The following is a 20,615-nucleotide window of genomic DNA, read 5'->3' as shown; positions in this document are numbered from 1 at the left end:
TATCCAAATAATTCCTGATAAACACACCACAGTGAAAACACAAATATGAGTTGATCTGCTTTTTGATGGGGGGTGATGGATATTCAGTGCCTCGTGCTCCTTCGAATCGCTGTGTCCAATGATCAGAATCAGGTAAATAATCAGTGTTCTGCTCACACTGGATGATTTTATTCAAGGAACATCCGTTTGGTCACTTTTTATCACCTTTATCCTTCGGCATCTGTGTCAAGCAGCAAGGACAACGTTGTGCTGATACTCTCTGGTATCACCCCAGCTAATCAAAAAAAAACCCAATCAGCCCCCTTTTTTTAGAGCTGCTTAACCAGCTGATGTTCCAGCTCCAACAATGGCGCAGCAATAACTATCATTGTTACATGAAAAGAAAATATATTTAATAATAAGCTCATTGATTTTTAACAGCATCTCTGTGTTGCCTAATTGATGGGAAGTTGTATGTTTGTGTAGCCAACGGGGGTTATGAATTAAATATGGTCGTCATTCCTTGAGGGATGCATGTCAATGCAAGAGAGATGGAGGATCTACATTTCCCCCAAGCTAAACAATCCCCATGTAACGGAATAGGAAAGCCTGGAATAGGAGGAAGGGGGGAAAGGGAATAAAAAGCATCCATCACTGTTTATTAAGTGCTGCTACTTGAAGGTAAAAGGAGTATTGAACTGTTTTTAAATTGGAAGGAATGTAGCTCGACAAAACATTGATGGTAATATTAGGTTGGTGACAAATTTTATTCTTTTGTCCACAGTTATTACAGTAGCAATTTGAAGTGATTTATGCCTCTAACCCCTCTAAGCCTCTCTCTTTGCATATACACACATACGTGCAAAAATTGAACGTCTTCAAGTAACAAAATGAGCTCTTCTGGTAACAGCGACAAAAACATCGGAATAAAATTGTCTGGAATTGTTATATCTCAAATTTAAGACATGGAAGGGGCAGAAAAAATCAGGCTCGTCTGAATATGTCTTCGACTGAGCACCTGATACAGAATTACTGGGCTCTTCTGCCAACCTTGGCCAGCCTGTGCTCAGCTCTGAGGGACGTGTGAGATGTTGGTGGGTGCCAAGTGCTACAGCAGCTTTTTTATGTCTCTGTGTTAATGGCAGTGGGAGTACTTGTTGGAAGAAATCCTCGCTGTTCTTTAGTTTGGGGATTTCAGGTTGTGGAGAGGAGGGAGCTGGGCTCTTCTCCCAAGGGACAGGGGCCAGGACGAGAGGGAATGGCCTCAAGCTCCACCAGAGGAGGGTCTGACTGGACATCAGGAAAATACTTTTCACTGAAAGGGTCATTGGGCAGTGGCAGAGGCTGCCCAGGTAGGTGGTTGAGTCACCAACCTTGGAGGTGTTTAAAGGACAGGTGGATGAGGTGCCTAGGAACATGGTTTAATGGTAGATAGGAATGGTTGGACTCGATGATCTAAGAGGTCTTTTCCAACCTGGTGATTCTGTGAGTCTATGATTCCGTCATATAACTTAAAAATAGGTGCTGTCATGCATGTATTGGTGTTACATGATCAAGAGTGTCCTCCATACCGGAACAGTTCAGTCTTTCAATTCTTAGTCTCTACTGAAAGTCTCCTTTCAAGCACCGCTTGATGAGTTCTGTCTCAGGCTTCCCCCGTTGTACAGTTATTTTCTGCCTGTTGAGAAGTTCACCTCAGCCCATGTTGTCAAGGTTTGGGGCATATTTGTGGATAGGACCTATCTGACCATAAGAGCACATATGGATGGATGAATGACTGGATGTATCTTGGCTGTCTCCAAGGAAGCAGAGGATTGCTAGACCATGTCAGTCTGGGGAGTGCACACACTATTGTACTGCACTGTGATGATTTTTAGGATGTTTAAGAATGATTAAACTGATAGAAAGGGGATTAAAATGAGATCTTAGGCAGAAATGTTTTGCTCTGAGGGTAGGGAGGCCCTGGCCCAGGTTGCCCAGAGCAGTGGTGGCTGCCCCATCCCTGGAGGGGTTCAAGGCCAGGTTAGATGGGGCTTGGAGCCCCTGATCCAGTGGGAGGTGTCTCTGCCCATGGCAGGGGGTGGAACTGGATGGGCTTTGAGGTCCCTTCCAACTCAAACTACTCTATTTTTCTATGATTCTGTGGTGAGAGGATTGGTTTTAAGAAACCAGAAGTGTTTACTGAAGAGCAGTTATGGTTTTGAGTAGCGACTTCCAGTCAGCTTCATTTTTCACTTCTAATTTCAGCTGATTCTGTAAGGACTGCAAGTTCTCTGGGACGGGAACATTCATTTGTAAAACCAAAACTTTTATTGGATCTACGCTAAGTGTTGGATCCCATTTCCCCTCATTGTTAGATCCTTAGAGGCTCAGGAAAGAGACTGTTCTGTCTCCTGCTCTTTTATAACTGCTGGGACTGCGGGGCCCTGATCTCTATTTAAAGGGTTTGGATAGAAATTATTTTAGTGAGAGACTGTCATTAAGAGGGAAGGATGTTCACGAGCCCCAGTGGTTTGCCAGCTCGGCGTGCCAGTCCAGCCTCTTGGAGCGGTTTTCACCGTCACAGCGAGCCAAACCAAACCCGGTGCGAATGCAGAGGAAAACCCCTTTAGAAAAACAATCCCACTTTTTACAAAGTTTTTTTCATTTTTTCTAAGCTAAAGGAAAATCTCTGCCAAGCATAATAGCCGCACCATTATTTTTGCTCAGGTACTCAGGAATATGAGCTAATAAATGAGCATTTTTTTCTTAGAAAGAAACCCTGTGCTGTCTGTAAAAAGATCATTTCCCCCTAATATTTCACTTGCTAATAGACAAGTACAAAGTAATTACATAGGACAGATTAAATGCTTTCTAATGCTTCACTTTGAGAGTTATAGTGCATGTTTTCCTAAGCTGTCCTCCAAATTAGTTGTCTAATTAAGCAGCAAAAAATTATGTTGGCGTTCACTGAATTATTGCAAACACAGAATTTAGACTGAAACTATTGACTATATTTTTTTCTTGTAAGGCAGAGACAGAAAGAGGGAATAGAGAAGGGAGGACAATCTGCGGTTTCAATACAGGATGGGGGATGATGTGATTGAGAGCAGCCCTGAGGAGAAGGATTTGGGGGTGCTGGTGGATGAGAAGCTCGACATGAGCAGGCAATGGATGATCGCAGCCCAGAAACCAACCGTGTCCTGGGCTGCGTGAAAAGAAGCATGGCCAGCAGGGCAAGGGAGGGGATTCTGCCCCTCTGCTCCTCTATTGTGAGACCTTATCTAGAGGATTGTGTCCAGTTATGGAATCCTCAACATAAGAAGGAGATGGAGCTTTTGGAATGGGTCCAGAGGAGGCTACAAGGATGATCTGAGGGCTGGAGCAGCTCCCGTATGAGGACAGACTGAGAGAGTTGGGGTTGTTCAGCCTAGAGAAGTGAAGGCTCTGAGGAAACCTTCTAGTGACCTTCCAGCACCTGAAGGAGCTTCAAGAAAGCTGGGGTGGGACTGTTCACAATGGCTTGGAGTGATAGGACAAAGGGGAACAGGTGTAAATTGGAGAGGGGCAGATTTAGACTAGACACAAGGAGGAATTTCTTCACGATGAGAATGGAGAGGCCCTGGCCCAGGTTGCCCAGAGCAGTGGTGGCTGCCCCATCGCTGGAGGTGTTCAACGCCAGGTTGGATGGGGCTTGGAGCCCCTGATCCAGTGGGAGGTGTCCCTGCCCATGGCAGAGGGGTTGGAACCGGATGACCTTTGAGGTCCCTTCCAACCCAAACTATTCTATGATTCTATGATTCTGTTATTAAACTGATCGATCTTCTAAAAATCTCTAATGTCCTAGCAGAGATCAGAGTTTCTGCCTTGACATTCCTTGGTTTGATGATTACTTACGTGTGTGATGAGTAGATTTAAACCCCAAGAGCTTCAATGCTGTGACGTATCTTTGTAGCATGTATATTTAGACGTGGAAGTCTTCTAGCTGATCTCTACAGTCAACGCTGATCTTGAAAGAGATGCTGGGTCCCTAAGAAAATACATTTTGCTGAAATTAGTGTCTGCGTAAAGCCACTTAACCTTAAATTTTGATATTAAACTTAATTTTTGGCTGTAAGAATTCACACAGCGAATGTTACTGTAATTGTCTTATTGAAACAATGATGAACAATTTCAAACACAGGCCCTTAAAAAGCATCTGCTGGCAGTCACAGCGGAAACCAAGTCAGAATGGTTTCTCAGATGCTATTCAGCTTCAGAGATGTAATTATACATCGATGCATGAAGAAACTTTGCAGATTTAATTTTCTTGGTAGAGAAAAACAACTTTGGAAATCTCCTGGTCTTTTATGGACCACTTTCTTCTCTCCTGCTGGCTTCTTATAAAAGATGGATTTGGGGCCCAGCGGAGCATAACTCCTGTAAAATAGCTGTTCCGTAGATATTTCAGTAGATACGTCTTAACAGCTCCAAAGGAGCCTTTATAAGGGATTACATCATGAAGTGGAGCCATTAAGATCTTTTTTGCTTATTGGGGGGGAAAACAAGAGTTGTGCCATAGGGTGAAGAGGGAATACACAGTAGCTGGCTTCCACGGAGCAAGTCTTTACCTGGTTGAAATCATTATAACGGCTTCTGTGTTGTTTTACCCAGCTGGAACATGGCAGCAAATATTTAAAACAAATATGCAGGAAAAATAACTGGAAGAAATCCTAGAGGATTCAGTGATCACAAGGATGGTCAGAGAATCATAAGATCATAGAATCATAGAATAGTTTTGGTTGGAAGGGACCTTAAAGCCCAGGTTGGCCAGGTTGGATGGAGCTTGGAGCAACCTGATCCAGTGGGAGGTATCCCTGCCCATGGCAGGGGAGTGGAACTAGATGATCTTTAAGGTCCCTTCCAACCCAAACTATTCTATGACTCTAAGAAATACAAGCTTTTACAATGGAAAAGCTCACAATACACTTTTCATTACCAGTTCTGTGCCGTTTGGGTTAAACAGTGCTCAGTTCCCTTTAAGCATCATGGAAGCTCTTGAATTGATATTCAGCGTTCTTCAACAAGCTGCTTCATTCCTATAACCTGTCCTGACATTGTAGGGACTGACTTCTTAGTCTAATGTCTCATTGTACAAGTTCTTTCTAACGACAATGCAACTCCCATTAGCCTCCCTTGATGTCTATTTACCATAGTAGCTTTTCAATTATTTAAAATGCAAACATCTGGATTAAATAAATGAAGAAAACATTCAGCAAATGCTGCATGCACTCGAAAACTTTTCTCCAGAAATTATGACTGCGGTGAGAACTTGAGAAGGAACAAATTCAAAATTCACTGCATGCACCAGCTTCTCAGGGCACTAGAGACACAGGCAGCAAGTCCTGAAGTTGGGAACTGCCAAGAGAGCTTTTTCAGTAGGGAGTACATTATGATGATGCATCTGGAATGATACCTGGTTATTTAAAGCATCGAAACATGAATATTTTCCAATCAATAAGCTAACTGTTGGCTTACAATCTCGGCTCTGCATGAGTGTGTGTATGCCTGCAGTTGGAGACTATCAAACACGTAGTACGTATGCGTAAAAATATGTTGTGCATCTCCAAGAGATAAAGTGGATTGGATTTTCTCCCTGTGAAATCTTTCAAAGCCTGTTAAGTATGGGGTTTGTATCCAGATTTAACACTGCCAGGCTCTCGAAAGAGCCTCCTCTCTGGCTTTTGCAATACCTACTTAAGCGTCAAGTTGAATCTGCCCCTATGATCTCCACAAATCAGGGAAGAATCTTAGGATTGCAAGTGAATGAAGAATACAGATCATAGCTGCTGCCGTTGGAAGCAGCTGGAGCCCTCACACAGGCTCATTAGTCTAGTCATAAAGCAGAGCGCTGCAGAAATCTTACCTTAATGAGATTAAAAACAAGTACAAACAACACAGTGTGAGAATGACCACTCCAGTCGGGCATAGGAAGCTGTTGGTTATGAAAGGCATGAGGTTCAGTTGTGTGATCAGAAGCTGGGGAGGGAGGAATAGAAAGTTGGGCTTTAGAAGAGAAGGCTCCAGGGAGACTTTAGAGCAGCTTCCAGAACTGAAAGGGACCCCAAGAAAGCTGGGGAGGGGCTCTTGATCGGGGAGTGAAGGGATAGGATGAGGGGGAACAGCTTTCAGCTGCAAGAGGGGAGATTGAGGTGAGATCTTATGAAGAAATATTCTCCTGTGAGGGTGGGGAGGCCCTGGCCCAGGTTGCCCAGAGCAGTGGTGGCTGCCCCATCCCTGGAGGGGTTCAAGGGTTGGATGAGGCTTTGAGCAAACTGATCCAGAGGGAAGTGTCCCTGCCCTATCCCTTCTGACTCAAACCATTCTGTGATTCTATAGTAAGTTTGGTCAATCGAGACCTGTTCCCAGACTCTCCACATCCAAAGCCAGGTCTGTATCTGCCACGTGAAGAGGCCCAGTAATCAGATACTTGCTTTTTTGTATTTGGTACGTTTTGCAGACCTCGTTTGCTGTCAGGAGCTGGAATTACCAAGTGTTAACTTCAGATCTCTCACAGAAACCCCTGGAATGTGTTTTTCTGTAGCCAGAGGGCAAGGCTATGTAGCCGAACACAAAGCTCTACAACCACTTTACCAATATACACGTGGAGATGCTGTACTGATCAAAACTCTTCCACCACCAAGCTCCGATTGCTGTGCTGAAGGAGCAGTTTGCCTACCAGATAAGTGTCTTAAAGGAGGCCACTGCTAAATCCAGACCTGAACATGTGCACCCATTTGGGTGAACGGCGAATTTTGCATTGTCTAAAGTGATGTGGGAATAGGTATTACATATACAGACTAAAATGAAACCAATCTCATGCTTCAGGGTGTAAATTGATCACTGGAAAGGTCAGGAAGCAATTTTCCTCTCCTGTTAACATCACTGCACAGTCAACTCGGGGTGCGTGTATGAGAGAGAGAGGGATGGAGTGAAGAGAAGCAATTTCTCCTGTAGCATAAAGTATTTGCCTGAGGCAAAATAACTTGCTGCAGACATGAGTTTATAGCAACCTGTTTGCCCAAGTGTTTGAATTTGCCTTGTCTTGATTTCTGGGTGCTCGATCTCAGACACTTTGAAGGAGCATCGCTTTTGTGGTGTATTTCATGAAATTCCAGGCTATTTTTTGAACACGGAGACTTGGCACAGTGTACGGTTGCACCAAGTGGCTCTTCTTGCATGAAACCTGTGCTTTGAGCTTGAGTGTGGGTGTACAGTCATGATTTTGAATCATGAGCCCAGGGGAATTGTTTTGACCCATTCGATTCTGGATACGTGCGTCTTTGGGGAACGTGACTTTGTACAGTGTTGTTTCCAAAGGAGCTCATGGTGTGTGTACCAAAACCATAGCTTATCTCATTGTGTATCTCCATAATCTTCACAACTTCTTAGGGTTTGGCTAAAGTAAGTGAGTTTTCAAACCAGGCAAAGCCAAGACACATTGAGGGTCAACCCCAGCAGAGAAACTCAAGTGAAGGGAAGTAGCTTTGCCCTTGTTCTTCCCACCACCCACCACTGTCTTTCACTGAAGCCCCAAATTAAGGTCCTGAAAAGCATATTGACCGTGGGATGCTTCTTCAAATTAAGCTGATGTCTCATTTGAGCCTCACCCATTGCCAATTAAGTGAGTTCACACCAATATTCTCTCATTTGATAGGAGTTCCTACCCCAAAATGCTGCTTCTCTTTTGGCCTCTGGCACATATGTACTACATCAAAGGCTACTGAAAAGGTTAATTAAATTTGGAGGCTAGTAAACAGAGGAATGAATTTTTTTCAGTGAAAGGTGGAATAGCTTTAAATGTATTAATTGATTTACTGCACATTAGAAGTGTTCATATTTCTCATAAATACAAGACAGCACATATGTCTAAGATATTATATTTTCATTTGGAAAATTAGTTGATTTCTGCTAAAACATAGAAAAAGGTGGGATTACAGATTTCTTCTCTTTAAAGCAAAATCATATCTCTACGTACGTGCACATACAAACACACGATCTTTTTTCAGGAGCTGAAACAATAACACACTGTGAAAGCCTATCAGCTCTGGCAGATTCTGTGGTCAGAGAATGGTAGGAAGATGTTATTCTGGACATCAGAAATCTTTGGAAATATGTGGATGCTGATGCTTGGTTTTGGCCATATGCTGTGGCTGTGAAGTATCTTATTCTGACAAAACAAGAATAGCTTTAAAGAATTTCAGTGTGCTGTGGCTCTGGAGATACGGATTCTATTTCTGCCTCAGCCATGTGACCTGTATATCTTTGGGCCAATTCATCCACGGTTTAAAATGAGGTGTAGGCAGAAATGAGGAGTGAAAAATACAGGCTTAATCCTGGTTGAGTCTCTTCTTTTTTTTTTTTTTTAACTCATTTTGTCTTTTTTGTTTGTTGGGGAAGATAAGAGATGGAGATGAGGCAGAAAGATGTTTTCTGTTTATATGACTCATTTTGTTTCTCTTGAGCTTCCCTTGTCAGCGGGTGATGTGTTCAGTGGCTCTTAGGAAAACAACGTACATTGGAGCTGTCTATAAATATAGAATCAAAGAATAATTTGGGTTGGAAGGGACCTTAAAGATCATCTAGTTCCAACCCCCCTGTGATAGGCAGGGACATCCCAGTGGATCAGGCTGCCTAAGGCCCCGTCCAACCTCGTCTTGAACACGTCCAGGGATGAGGCAGCCACAACTTCCCTAGGCAACCTGTTCCAGGGCCTCCCCACTCTCATGGTGAAGAAATTCCTCCTTATGTCTACTCTAAATATGTAATAAATAATAAATATATAACAGATAAAGATCTTGCTTAAACACTGGCTGTTAACAGGCACCTGTCTTTTTGGAGGGGATCTACAATGAGTTAAAGCACAGCAAGATGATTTCCTGTCTTCCTTGGGAAAAAAAGTTGGTTTGCTTTTATTTAAAACAAAAATTAAGGTATTTCCCATTGACGATCCAGTAGGAAATGGTAGAAAGGGGCTTGGCTTTCACACAGTGCCAAGAACTTTTGCTGTGTTAACCGTGTCCCTTTTATGTTTTCCATTCTGCATGGATATGCAGAGCCCAAGACAATTTAAAGGATATATTTATCTGAAGAAGAGACCTCGTCCAAATTAATAGGAAGCCAACAGAGACTTCAGGCAGGAGTGTCTGATAAGTATTTTATGTGTATTGCTTCTAGCACACAAGCCACTCTTGAAGGCTTTAAGTGGTTCAGCAATCTCCTAGCATAGGAATTCATTTTTTTCCTTCTTGCTTCCTTTGTTTGGGTTGAACTGTGGGGTTTTGTTTCAGATTTTATGTACTCGCAATTGAAACAGAGCCCCGGTGATGGTGGTGACTGCTGGATTTGAGAAAGGTTGAAGTGAAGACTAAACAAGGTTGTTAGCAATAGAGCCGAAATACACATCAAATTCTATATAAATAAATACAGTAATAAATGAATGAGATAACAAATAATGTGTGCGTATGTTGAGAAAAATAATGCACTCATATTATTGTATTTGCAAAATATCATATTTTGAGTTGTCTTTCGTTCTCTGCATGATTAAATTGCTGCATGGGTTCTTAGGACTTGGCTGGTTGAATTTCAAGGGTTGCTTCATAGACTCCTCTTAACACGCATTTCAAAACTCTATTGGCATGCGTATTTCTCTGAACCCAAGCTCTTCAACATTAAAGCAAGACCCTTCATTTTAATCATTAAAGAATGAATCCAGTGCTAATAGCACTTAATTGTTTCCCTAGAATGATCTCCGTTGTTTTTGGCAGCCGGAATGAAAACAATTCCAAATACCATCAAAGGAGCTTATCCACACTCAGCATGTACCGAGAGAGTGTTTTGATATACAACGGTGTGTTAATATCATAACGTCTCCTAATACTACAGACGGGTCTGTAATCCTTTTCTGTCTCAGTCTGTGATCTTGGAAAGTCCGATGGGTAAAAGCGAAAGGAATAAAATAGACACAGCAAATCTTGGTCCTTGCCCCTGAAAATGATGCGCTGACGGTCTCGTTGCTTCAACCATATACTTATATTAATCTTGACTTTCTTGAAGCTTGCCCGCTAGTTTGAATTTGTATGCGACATCAAACATACCTTTTCACATATGTTCTTTCCAGATTTTTTTTAACAGTTACTTAGCAGTTTATAGAAGGAAGTGAATGATCTCATCAAGCTGCTTAGAAATTAAAAAAAAATCTGTGCTTATTAATTATGCAGGATTAGTCTAATTATAATTCAGCAAATTAATTAGCGACAGAAGGTGTTCTGAAACATTGGAGTACATTTGCATGTTAAATGGAGAGGCTAGTCTGTAATATATGTAAATTTATGCATGGCTTCATAGTTTAATTTAAAAATTTGCAGCTGCATATGGTATGGGAGCAGGTGAAAAGTCAGTTTTAGTTTAATGATGCTAACAAACATTGGATGCTGTCCTGTCTTAGGGAAGGAATGCGCTGAATGCACCCCTATCTGCCAATCTATAAATCTGTCATAGGAATATAATGTTACACCAATGTTCAGATTCAAGGTCATCTGTGAGTAGACCCAGCAGTACAATAGGTGCAAATCCACCCACTGAACAGACCTCAGGAAAGGGAGGAGGTCAAACGCGCCTGGACCCAAGTTGCTGGGATGTAAATTTGCCTCTTTAGCAAGTGAAAGCATGTTTATTCTCTACAAAACCAGTTTAGGGACAGGCAATCCTCGTGCCTCATAAATGAGTGAGAGCTTTCAGCTGAGCAATATCCACTCTGGCAGGTGTAAAATAGGTGCCTAACCTCGGTTCCGTCTCTAACATTCGCATCAATGCAACTTTCTGATCTCTCGGAGTCACTGCAAAGTTATTACCAAGTTGTGCGTTAACTGCAGGGGAGAGAGTTTTGATGCTCTGTCCTCTGCCATCTGGCAGGAATAGTAAAAACCAGCAGACCCATCAGCAGCGAAAAGGCTATCGGGGTAATTGGTGATCACTGTTCAGCCTAGCATGGCTCAATAGACAGACGTTTTCTGAGAGCGATGGGTTAAGAGGATAGAGGAGTCAAAAGATGAAGGTTTCCCTAGGATGAAAAAAAAATGAGCGGGGATCAGATTCTGTGCTTGTTTAACACCTATGTGAGTCTTTTCTGGGGTCCGTAGGGTTTGAAACGTAGAACTTGAGTTTATTTTGCACCTGTATGGAGGGGTAAGCACAAAGTGATGTCAAAGAATGGATAGAACCAGCATTGCAGAGCATTGTCAGGCTTATGCTTGCGCGATGCAGTCCAGTATCAAACCATGTGTGCACTACTGAGGCTGACACAATTGTATCCAGGAAGAATTAGGCCATATTTTCAAAATCATAGCATTATTGAATGGTTTGAGCTGGAAGGGACCTCTAAGTCCATCCAGTTCCACCTCCTGCCATGGGCAGGGACACCTCCCACTAGATCAGGGGCTCCAAGCCCCATCCAACCTGGCCTTGAACCCCTCCAGGGATGGGGCAGCCACCCCTGCTCTGGGCAACCTGGGCCAGGGCCTCCCCACCCTCACAGCAAAACATTTCTTCCTAAGATCTCATCTCCACCTCCCCTCTTTCAGCTGAAAACAATTACCCCTCATCCTATCTCTTCACTCCCTAATCAAGAGCTCCTCCCCAGCTTTCTTGGAGCCCCCTTTATGTACTGGAAGGTGGCTCTAAAGTCTCTCTGGATCCTGCTTCACGTTATGTTCTGAGGCAATGAGCTTTATGAAACTTTCTATCACTATTGAAAATGACCAGTAAGATCATAAACATGGACTTGGCGGAATGATCTCTAGTTCTTGGCTGGCAGAGCAAGTCTATTTGTGCTATGGGGTAAGTCACTTAATTTCTAGGTGCTTGGACTTCCCCATCAGTGAAATGAGCGTAAAAGCCTTTCTTTCTTCCTGCCCTTTGTGTATCTTTTCTCCAATAACAATTTCACGTTGTGGCTGTGCAATGCCCAGCGCAGTTGGAGCCTGTAGATACTGTAATAAACCAGGGAATATTATCTGAACGTCCCTTTCAATAGCCCGTCAGCCCAATCCTCTACTCTATTACCTCCCTGCCTGTTGACTTTTGATTATGCTATGGCATTTGGTTGTGTGCCAAATGGCATGAATATTACGGGTCTTACAGTATAAATAAGCTTTTAGCCATTGTCTTCTAAGTTACTGGAAAGTTTTGGTGTGGGAGGAAGGAGGAAAACCCAAAGGGAAAGAGAAACGGCTCAGATTGCAAAGAGTCCTCCAAAGACTTTTTGGAGAACAATTGCAATTACAAACACGTTGTTAGTGTTGTGTTTCATTTTCAATTCGAACTCATAGAGTTCAATTATTATTTTCATTAATAGTGTCAGGTTTTCATCAGAGTGCACAAACAAGGAGGTTTTCCTTGGAGATTTTTTTTTTTTCCTAGCAAATGTGGCCATGCCAAATAACTACGTTCGGCACTGAGAAATGACTGTCTCTATCACCGGCAACGCGCTATTCCCCAACCCTTGGTTCTTGAAAACGGTATCATTTTGCAAGAGAGAATGAGCATTTCCCTAATGGGTGTGAATTGCAGTTGTGGATGTGTGTGCCCACTGCTGAGAAAGACATGAGCTGAACCTACTTTAGGGATGAAAAGGGTGCAGTAGGTGGAAATAGTAGAGAATATAAATATTGTTTGCTTGAAATGTTTAGGGTTTATATTCAGTTACTACTAGCTTGGAAACTAAGGTCTTAAAAAAATAGCCAGTATCATAGAATAACCAGGTTGGAAAGAGACCCACCGGATCGAGTCCAACCATTCCCATCAATCACTAACCCATGTCCCTCAGCACCTCGTCCACCCGTCCCTTAAACCCCTCCAGGGAAGGGGACTCAACCCCCTCCCTAGGCAGCCTCTGCCAGGGACCAATGACCCTTTCTGTGAAAGAAAAAGAATGTTCTAGGCACCTTCCTCTAGGTGAATCGCTAACCTGGTTTGACCCATTTTCACATCCATCTCTAGTATCTTTTTGAGCTTGGTGTTGCAAGGGGCCAGAGACTATACAAATCAGACATTTACTGCTAAGTCTTCTGGTTTCTCATGGTGTTTCCAGGTGGCTTTTTCAGGTTTTAATAGTAGGCATAGAAAAAGAGATCCGAAATGATGGTCCTACATCAAATCTCAAACTTTAAACTCAAATCCTAAATCAGAGCAACCGACTTTGTGTGGGAGAAAGTGAGCAGGATGTTAAACAGTAATTATTGGTAAATAGATTTGGACTGTTAGTCTTCAAAAATGAAATTGTTTTGATATTTTAAATAAACTGATGTTTCCAATTTACCCGAGGGAGACAATGCCTTGTGGCATTTGAAAAGCTCTAAAAGGACATTATTCTTTTTAAAATGAAAGCACTAATTCCACCCGTTCTCTATTATACTTATCTGATCTGCGTATCTTCATGTGCTTTGCATTGTGAGCATCTTAGAATGAGCATGCTGGTTTTGATTGATTAAATATTAATTTAATAACAAAGAGCCTAAACAGAAAACTTCTGATCTAGACTTTCCTCAGTGCAAAGGATCTTTGTGCTCTATAGATTCTGGTCCAACCAACCTTGATTTAATAATACAAAACACACACAAGCTTCACATCTTGAAGGCAGCATCGCTTTTGGTGTTCTGTTTATCAGTGCAGTTACTCCTGAACTGTAGTCTTTGGGCCTCTGCAGGAGCAGACTTTACCCTGGAAAGCAGCTATTTCATAGCTGGAAAAGAAATGTAAAGCATAGCAAAAAGTTTGTATAAAAGGTGTCAGGGTCAGTGCCTTGAAGCTGAGAGACTTGAGATGAGGAGAAAGATGTGCTGGCAACGTAAAGGGCTGTAGGTGGCAGAAGCTATAGGTGGAAGAGTAAACATAATAGGCATTTATGAGGAAAGGATCTCAAGGGATCGCTTACTCCATCTCCCTTAGGTTTGCATGCACATATCCCTCACGTGAGGCTGAGGAATTCTCTTGTAGTCTGGTTGTCTTCTGCACGCAAGCTGTGGAGCTGCAGAAAAGTGACAGAATCATGGAATGGTTTGGGTTGGAAGGGATCTCACAGCCCATCCAGTCCCACCTCTGCCATGGGCAGGGACACCTCCCACTGGATCAGGGGCTCCAAACCCCATCCAACTTTCCAACTTGGCCTTGAACCCCTCCGAGGATGGGGAAGCCACCACTGCTCTGGGCAACCTGGCCAGAGGCTCCTCACCCTCACAGGAAAACATTTCTTCCCAAGATCTCATCTCCATCTCCCCTCTTCCAGCTCAACTGTTCCCCTTGTCCTGTCCCTGCCCTCCCCGATCAAGAACCCCTCCCCAGCTTCCCTGGAGCCCCTTTCAGTACTGGAAGTCTGCTAGAAGTCTGACTAGATTGGTGGTCCCATAACTGAAGAAATTACTTTGAGTTAAGGCGAGAAGGTAAAGAAGTGTTTCTTGCTTTTCCCATCAGGAAACTGGAGTCTTTCTATTAAAATCCATGTGACAAACGATCAGCCAGCTCCTCTTCTCCTGGCCTAGGCTGGGGACCTCGTGTCATTCGACTCCTGCTCCCCCATCTCACAGTAAATCTCTGACAAACCCAGAAAAGTCTCCTGACCTACATATATTGGCTTTCACGTTTGTGAGACTGGGTTCGCACGTAATGCACGGGAGTTTTGGGAAGATTAATGAGCTGCTGTTTGTGGATATCGCATCCATACTCTGGATTATTGTAATAACCTCACTCGTTTCTCACACGGTATAAGGTGTATGTTCATTTAAATGCCTTTGTGCAAAGCCTGATCCCACTTTGACTATAACTGCAGGAAAAGAGTAGGAAATTCTATCATCAACTCCCTAATAATACACAGTAACATAATGGAACAAAATTACTCCAGAGATAAATATTCAGATTATAAAGGAGTCCTCTACTGTGAAATTCATTAAAATTGAGATGATGATGTCAAATAAATGCAATTAATTGATTTGAAATACCGACCTTCAAATTTACATGCAGAATCTGACCTAGTCCCTTTGAAAGGAAGAAATTTCAAGTTAAGCCTTCTATTTTGTTGTGTTGGGGCATCGGGTAGGGTTACTCGTCACACTTATCTCAAGGCTTTGCAATGCCAAGACTCACATGAGTGAGTCAAGACCCCGAGCTGGGAATTTCCTAGCTCTGATGGAACTGGAATCAGGCCCTCACTGTGATGATGGCTTTGCACTTCGTAGTATATTTAATCCTACTATTGTTGAACTGGAGCAAGGATATTCATAATAAGAACTTCTAGCTTTTTTATTGTTGACTTTAAGGTCCTCTCCAACCCAAACCGTTCCATGATTCTATGAGTTCAATCCTTCAGGTACTGGAAAGTTGCTAGAAGGTCTCCTTGGAGCCTTCTCTTCTCCAGGCTGAACAACCCCAACTCTCAGCCTGTCCTCATACGGGAGGTGCTCTAGCCCTCTCATCATCTTTGTAGCCTCCTCTGGACCCACTCCAACAGCTCCATCTCCTTCTTATGTTGGGGATAAATAGCTCTTTCTAAATCCTAGAAGAAGGAGTTGTATTTAAGACGGAATTTTAGAGACATTTGCTAGCATGGGTACAAAAGGAATAGGAGATAAATTTATAGTTAAACTTTAATTTTATGTCTATGCATGAGGTTGAGTTTTCTATAAGAGTGCCAGAATTTTTGGTGGTATTCATTCAAAAGTATTTAGCATTTCCCCTAGTGCCCTTAGATGTTGATCTACGAGATGACTGGGCTGTGTTCTCTCTGCTTGACTGGAAGTGGAGTTCTCTGCTGAACTCCCAGCTAATATTGTCCTGGGGAAGGAACAAAGGCCAGCTAAGAAACATGAAAATGAGATAATTTTTTGAATTTCTTTTTGCCTTTTGAGTTTTTTTATGTATATGTAGGTTAAGGCCAAAAACTGGCTAAAGATTCTCATTTAAAAAAACATGATAAAGCTTTTCTGCAATTCTCCTGTTACCCCTAAATCAGCTCCATTTAGTGCTAAACCTTCCCTCCTCTTTTCTCCCTCCAAGTAAATTTTATTCTAATTCTGCAGTAAATATTAATACTTTTCCCAGATGCAACCACTTAAAAAATAACTCTGTATGTACCAGCCTACCCACTGCTTCATACAGATGCCCAGTTACAGCTAGAGTTTGACTGGAGAAGCTCTGAAAGGAGGGAGAGAGATACACGGTTCAGCTGAAGGAAAGATAAAAATGTATTTAAATAAAACTAAATCTAAAACTGGGCTGATAGGAGGGAAAACTGTCTTAGCGCAGCGTATCCAGTGAGCTCCAAAGGCACAACAAATGCTGTATATACGAATACTGCCACGATGCTTAAGTATTAAAACCTAAAACCAGCGTTTTTGGAAGTGAGGTGAGGAATTACTGCTGCCTGTTTTGTGATGCCTTAAAGCTGCACAGTTTTCAGCAGCTGAGGTGCTCAGCAATTCCAGACACCTTTAGGTTGCCTCAATTGAAACCCCTCAAATCACTGTTGGTTAAATGTCCTGGCTAAATACCCTTGAGCTCAGAATCCTATGGTAGGAGGCAGTTGGCCGGGAGAGGAGGAGAGTGTTGTTTCCTGTGTATTTTTAATAGAAAATATATCCATGGGTACGAATGAACTCAGATCTAATTGAAATCTGAGTTAATTTTCACATATGCTGCTGATTTACATTCGCAGGGTACCTGAACCCCAATTTCTGGAGATATTTAGCGGGAATAATAAATTTAGTTTGTAGCCATGCAGTGTTTCAGCCACGGATGCTCCCTTTTATCTTTAGTACCTGCCTTTTGGGGTTTTGTGTAAGACAGAACCGCAGTGTCTGAGCTCTTCCCAAAGTCGGCTCAGCTGACACAGCGACTTCTCTCGCAGACACCTCTCTTTGCTCCGATTTGCTTCGTTGCGGGTTCGTGCTGAGCATTTTTCTCACCCTGATTAACAGGGCTGCAAGCACATCAGATAGATAAATAAATAAATTCGATAAATTCGATCAAATTGATAAATTTGATCTTTTCTTTTTCCTTCAAAGTAACTTCTTGTGGCTTTTTTGTTTGCAGTGATCCTCCAAAACAATCTCATTTTCATCTAAAAGCGACTTGCCTGGTTTCCAGTGCACAGCGTGGTTACGTTCTGCACTTTTTCCTTCTGTAGCTCAGCGGTTTGTGGATCTGCAAATATGTTTTTATATCTATAAGAGGAGGGTAGGATAAAAAGAAGTGTTTGTAAGTAACATCTCTGCCTCAAACTCTCTTGTGAATCTTTAAACGTGCTGACATGAATTACATTTTTTCCTTCTGAAAACATTCTTACCGATAAAATCTTGCTTCCCGAATCATTCGAATAAAGAGGTCGCAGGTTTTGGCATAAGGAGTCAATAAGACTTATTTGATAGAATATATTCTCTCTGTGCCGCTCCTGAGGCGTGAAGTTGGGGAGGATTTTGAGTTGAGGATAGAAGGAGGTGATGGGGGGGCTTTGCTGACAAAAGTTGCCCTTTGACAGCTGAGCTCAACCCGTCTCTCCCCTGGAATTGGGATGCAGGATGCTCTGTTCTCCCTCAAATCTCTGCAACAGGAAGAACTCGTCCTCTCCGAGTCGTAAATGAGAAGGAAGGGGGGAAAAATAACAGTGAAAACCCACACAGAGACAATAAATATTTTAGATATCGCTTGTTTGTGTGAGATTTAAGGGGGGGAAAAAAGGAACATTTACATTTAAAAAAGGATGTATTTGTGACATCTTTTTATATGACATTATCTGGGTCTTTTTTTCCGTGGGTTCAGTTGCCGTGAGGTTTTTGAAGGGGTTTTGTTTGTTCAAGCAACACATAAATGGATCAGATCCTGCAATATTTCTTTGTATGTTTGGGGCAGATGGAAGAGAAGCACCACGGCGAGCACGATGCGAAGAGAGAGGCGATAACAAGGGAGAGCGGATTTCTGCTTTATTGTCTTGCATTAGGACTATTTTGGTGGTGGTTGTTGGTAAACCTTGGGAAATATACATCTTTCTCCTTTAAAGTTCTAATTCAAGGCATGAATGTGTGAGTTCTGAAGGGACTTAGGGACTGCGGTAAAAAATCGTTGTCATAGTAACAGAAAGGGAAATAGGCCTGGCTCACCTGGGACTTTAACTTACTGCAAAAGCCGCTATTTTTTTTAACGAAAGCACTCAGCAAGAGAAATAAATAAATAAATTCTTCTTTGTATTCTAAATCAATTCTTCAACTCTTTATTTTTTTCTTATTCCAAGTCTTTTTTTCCCCTTGTTAATCTATCCTAAAGCCCCCATTTTTTATTTAATTCTAATCATTGCACTTAAACCCATTTTTTTTCCAACAAATGGAAATAAAAAGAATCGCAGAAAGTATTTCCACTTGCGATAAGGGAAGCCAAAAAATGTTCTTGCTTGTTCTGCCTGAATTTTGAAGGCGTCGTTTGGTTTTGAATCCAACAAGAGTGATTTTTCAGAGTTTCTTTACTTCCCAAAGTCACAAGTTTAAATGGATGAGTCAAATAACAAAGGGATGAATCCTTCCTTCCCTGGATTAGACACAATATCTTGTTGAAAAGCTTATAGAAATCCACCTGCCTGGTATTTACGGACTGTGAAATCCATATGGATGGAGTTGGGTGAGGCAACCAAGCTGAGGGTCCAATTTGTGTACGAGAGAAGCTAAACTCTACAGAACAATAACACGTAGGGATAGGCATGTATGACAGGGCAAAAATAATTGGCACGAGAACTTTGTACCATGTTAATGGGTTTATCTGCTCAGACAGCATGAGCTGTCATGTAGTCCTTCAGGTTGGGTTTTTATCCTCCCTCCAAATCCATATGAGATTATAATCCGGAGTCCTGGCAGTTCTGCTTTAGGTACCACGATTCTCCTAATGGAGGATGCTCATCATCCTCATCATCGGGACGTAATCTCATCGGCTTCTTCCATGAGCTGTGTGTGTTTCTGTGTTTTTTTTAATAGTTTTTGAGGCTTATCTGCTGCAGAGTTGCCCTGTCAGTGTTGGTAGTTGGTACAATAACGTTCTCCTCCTATATTGTTTCACGGCAAATCCCTTCAGACAGCGAAAGAAAGACCTTGTGTGCAAGGGGGAGATAAAGAAAGAGACTGAAATGATGTGGTCAAACGTGTGGTGAGGAAACGGAGAGAAATAGGAGTAGTTAGGTTAACTCATACAGCTAGCAGCCCAGCTCAGAGGGGATTACAGTCACGTTCGTTGTATTTACCCGATTCTTTAACTTCAATTTGTTAGGGTTTGGTTTTGTTTGTTTTGTTTCTGGTTTGGCAAATTCTTACAGTCCTGCTCCACGGAAACGCCATCATGTAAATCACTACGATGTATATTTTAAAACAGAATATAGCAACACATGTTTTGTCACAGTTTATAGAAGTGACCCGGTTCTTTATCTTTTCAGATTCTTCCTCAAATTTTTTCTCAAGTGCAATCAGAATTGTTTGAAAACAGCAGGAAACCCAAGAGACATGAGGCGGTTCCAGGTAAGGCTGAGCTTTAACCTGTCTGCTTTCTTCTTTTCTTCTTCCATCTCCTCTTCCCTTTCTCCTACCTTGTTCATAATAAATATGATGACAGTATATGATAACCCATATCAGATATTGGTAAAGCTTTTCACCGTTTGTTGTGTTTAAACCTTTTTTCCCTCTTTTTTTTTTTCCTCTTTTCCCACTCTGAATCCCCAAGGGGAAGTGCTGTACGGTACCAACCAGCAGTGGATATTTGATTTGACACCCTCGGGCAAAGCACTCGCACATACAGCTGCCCACAGCAGGGATCGTGTTTGTGATACTTAGATGCCTCAGAATCTTTCAAAGTAGCTCTGTACGTGGCACACCAGCAGTCTCCACATTTCCCTCTGCTCCCTATCTCTTCCCATCTCTTTTGCCTTTTAACTCTCTCATGCCCTCCCTCGCAGCTTCTTTACCCCCCCAAAAAAAGAAGCCAAAATAGTGATGGTCACTTTAAGCTCTCACGCAGCAAAGCAACAAGGCCCATGGGATGATGACCCAGCTGCTTTGCAGTGAAATCTGCCCCTGGTTTCATCATAGCTGTCGCTGATGTATTGTGAATACCAGCTAATAAAAACACAGAAGGAGGTGAAGTGTGTCAGTGGCGAAGAGAAAGGCAGACGCAGCCTCCAGCCTTTCATACCCCAGCCTTTTAAGCAACTCTCTTTAGTAAAGGTTGGACCTGTAACTTACCCCTCACAAAAATAAATGCTCAAATCTTTGCGGTGTTGCATCTCTGTGTGGTGTGAAAGGCGACACGGCGGAGAATGCTGGAGAAGACTGATGCTAGAGCTGACTCTCGTGGGATTGAGTGAGGCAGCACGGTCCAGCCACAGCGATAGAGGGTGGAAAATCACGTGGCTGGATTGTACCCTGGATTTGGTCCTTATGGGTCCCTTCCAGCTGAGGACGTTCTGTGATTTCATGACCTTTTTAATGGCTTTAAATTGGAGGGGGGAAGATTTAGACTGGATGTTAGGAAGAAATTCTTCACGATGAGGGTGGGGAAGACCTGGAAGAGGTTGCCCAGAGCAGTGGTGGCTGCCCCAT

At 42.5% G+C, this 20,615-nt stretch overlaps 1 protein-coding gene across 3 annotated transcripts in view; it reads left to right on the top strand.

Moving 5' to 3' along the window:
• The window catches only part of EBF2 (EBF transcription factor 2), a 136,225-nt gene that overhangs the window by 78,638 nt on the left and 36,972 nt on the right, over nucleotides 1-20,615 (top strand). For all 3 annotated transcript variants that reach the window (XM_069877594.1, XM_069877591.1, XM_069877593.1), the window contains exon 8: nucleotides 19,457-19,538. In XM_069877594.1, the coding sequence (XP_069733695.1) occupies nucleotides 19,457-19,538 (82 nt within the window). The remainder of the gene's footprint in view (nucleotides 1-19,456; nucleotides 19,539-20,615) is intronic.

Source organism: Phaenicophaeus curvirostris, chromosome 27 (assembly GCF_032191515.1).
Source record: "Phaenicophaeus curvirostris isolate KB17595 chromosome 27, BPBGC_Pcur_1.0, whole genome shotgun sequence".
NCBI classification, from domain to species: Eukaryota; Metazoa; Chordata; class Aves; order Cuculiformes; family Cuculidae; genus Phaenicophaeus; species Phaenicophaeus curvirostris.
The sequence above is the reverse complement of the archived record's forward strand: the minus strand, read 5'-3'. Positions and strand labels throughout refer to the sequence as shown.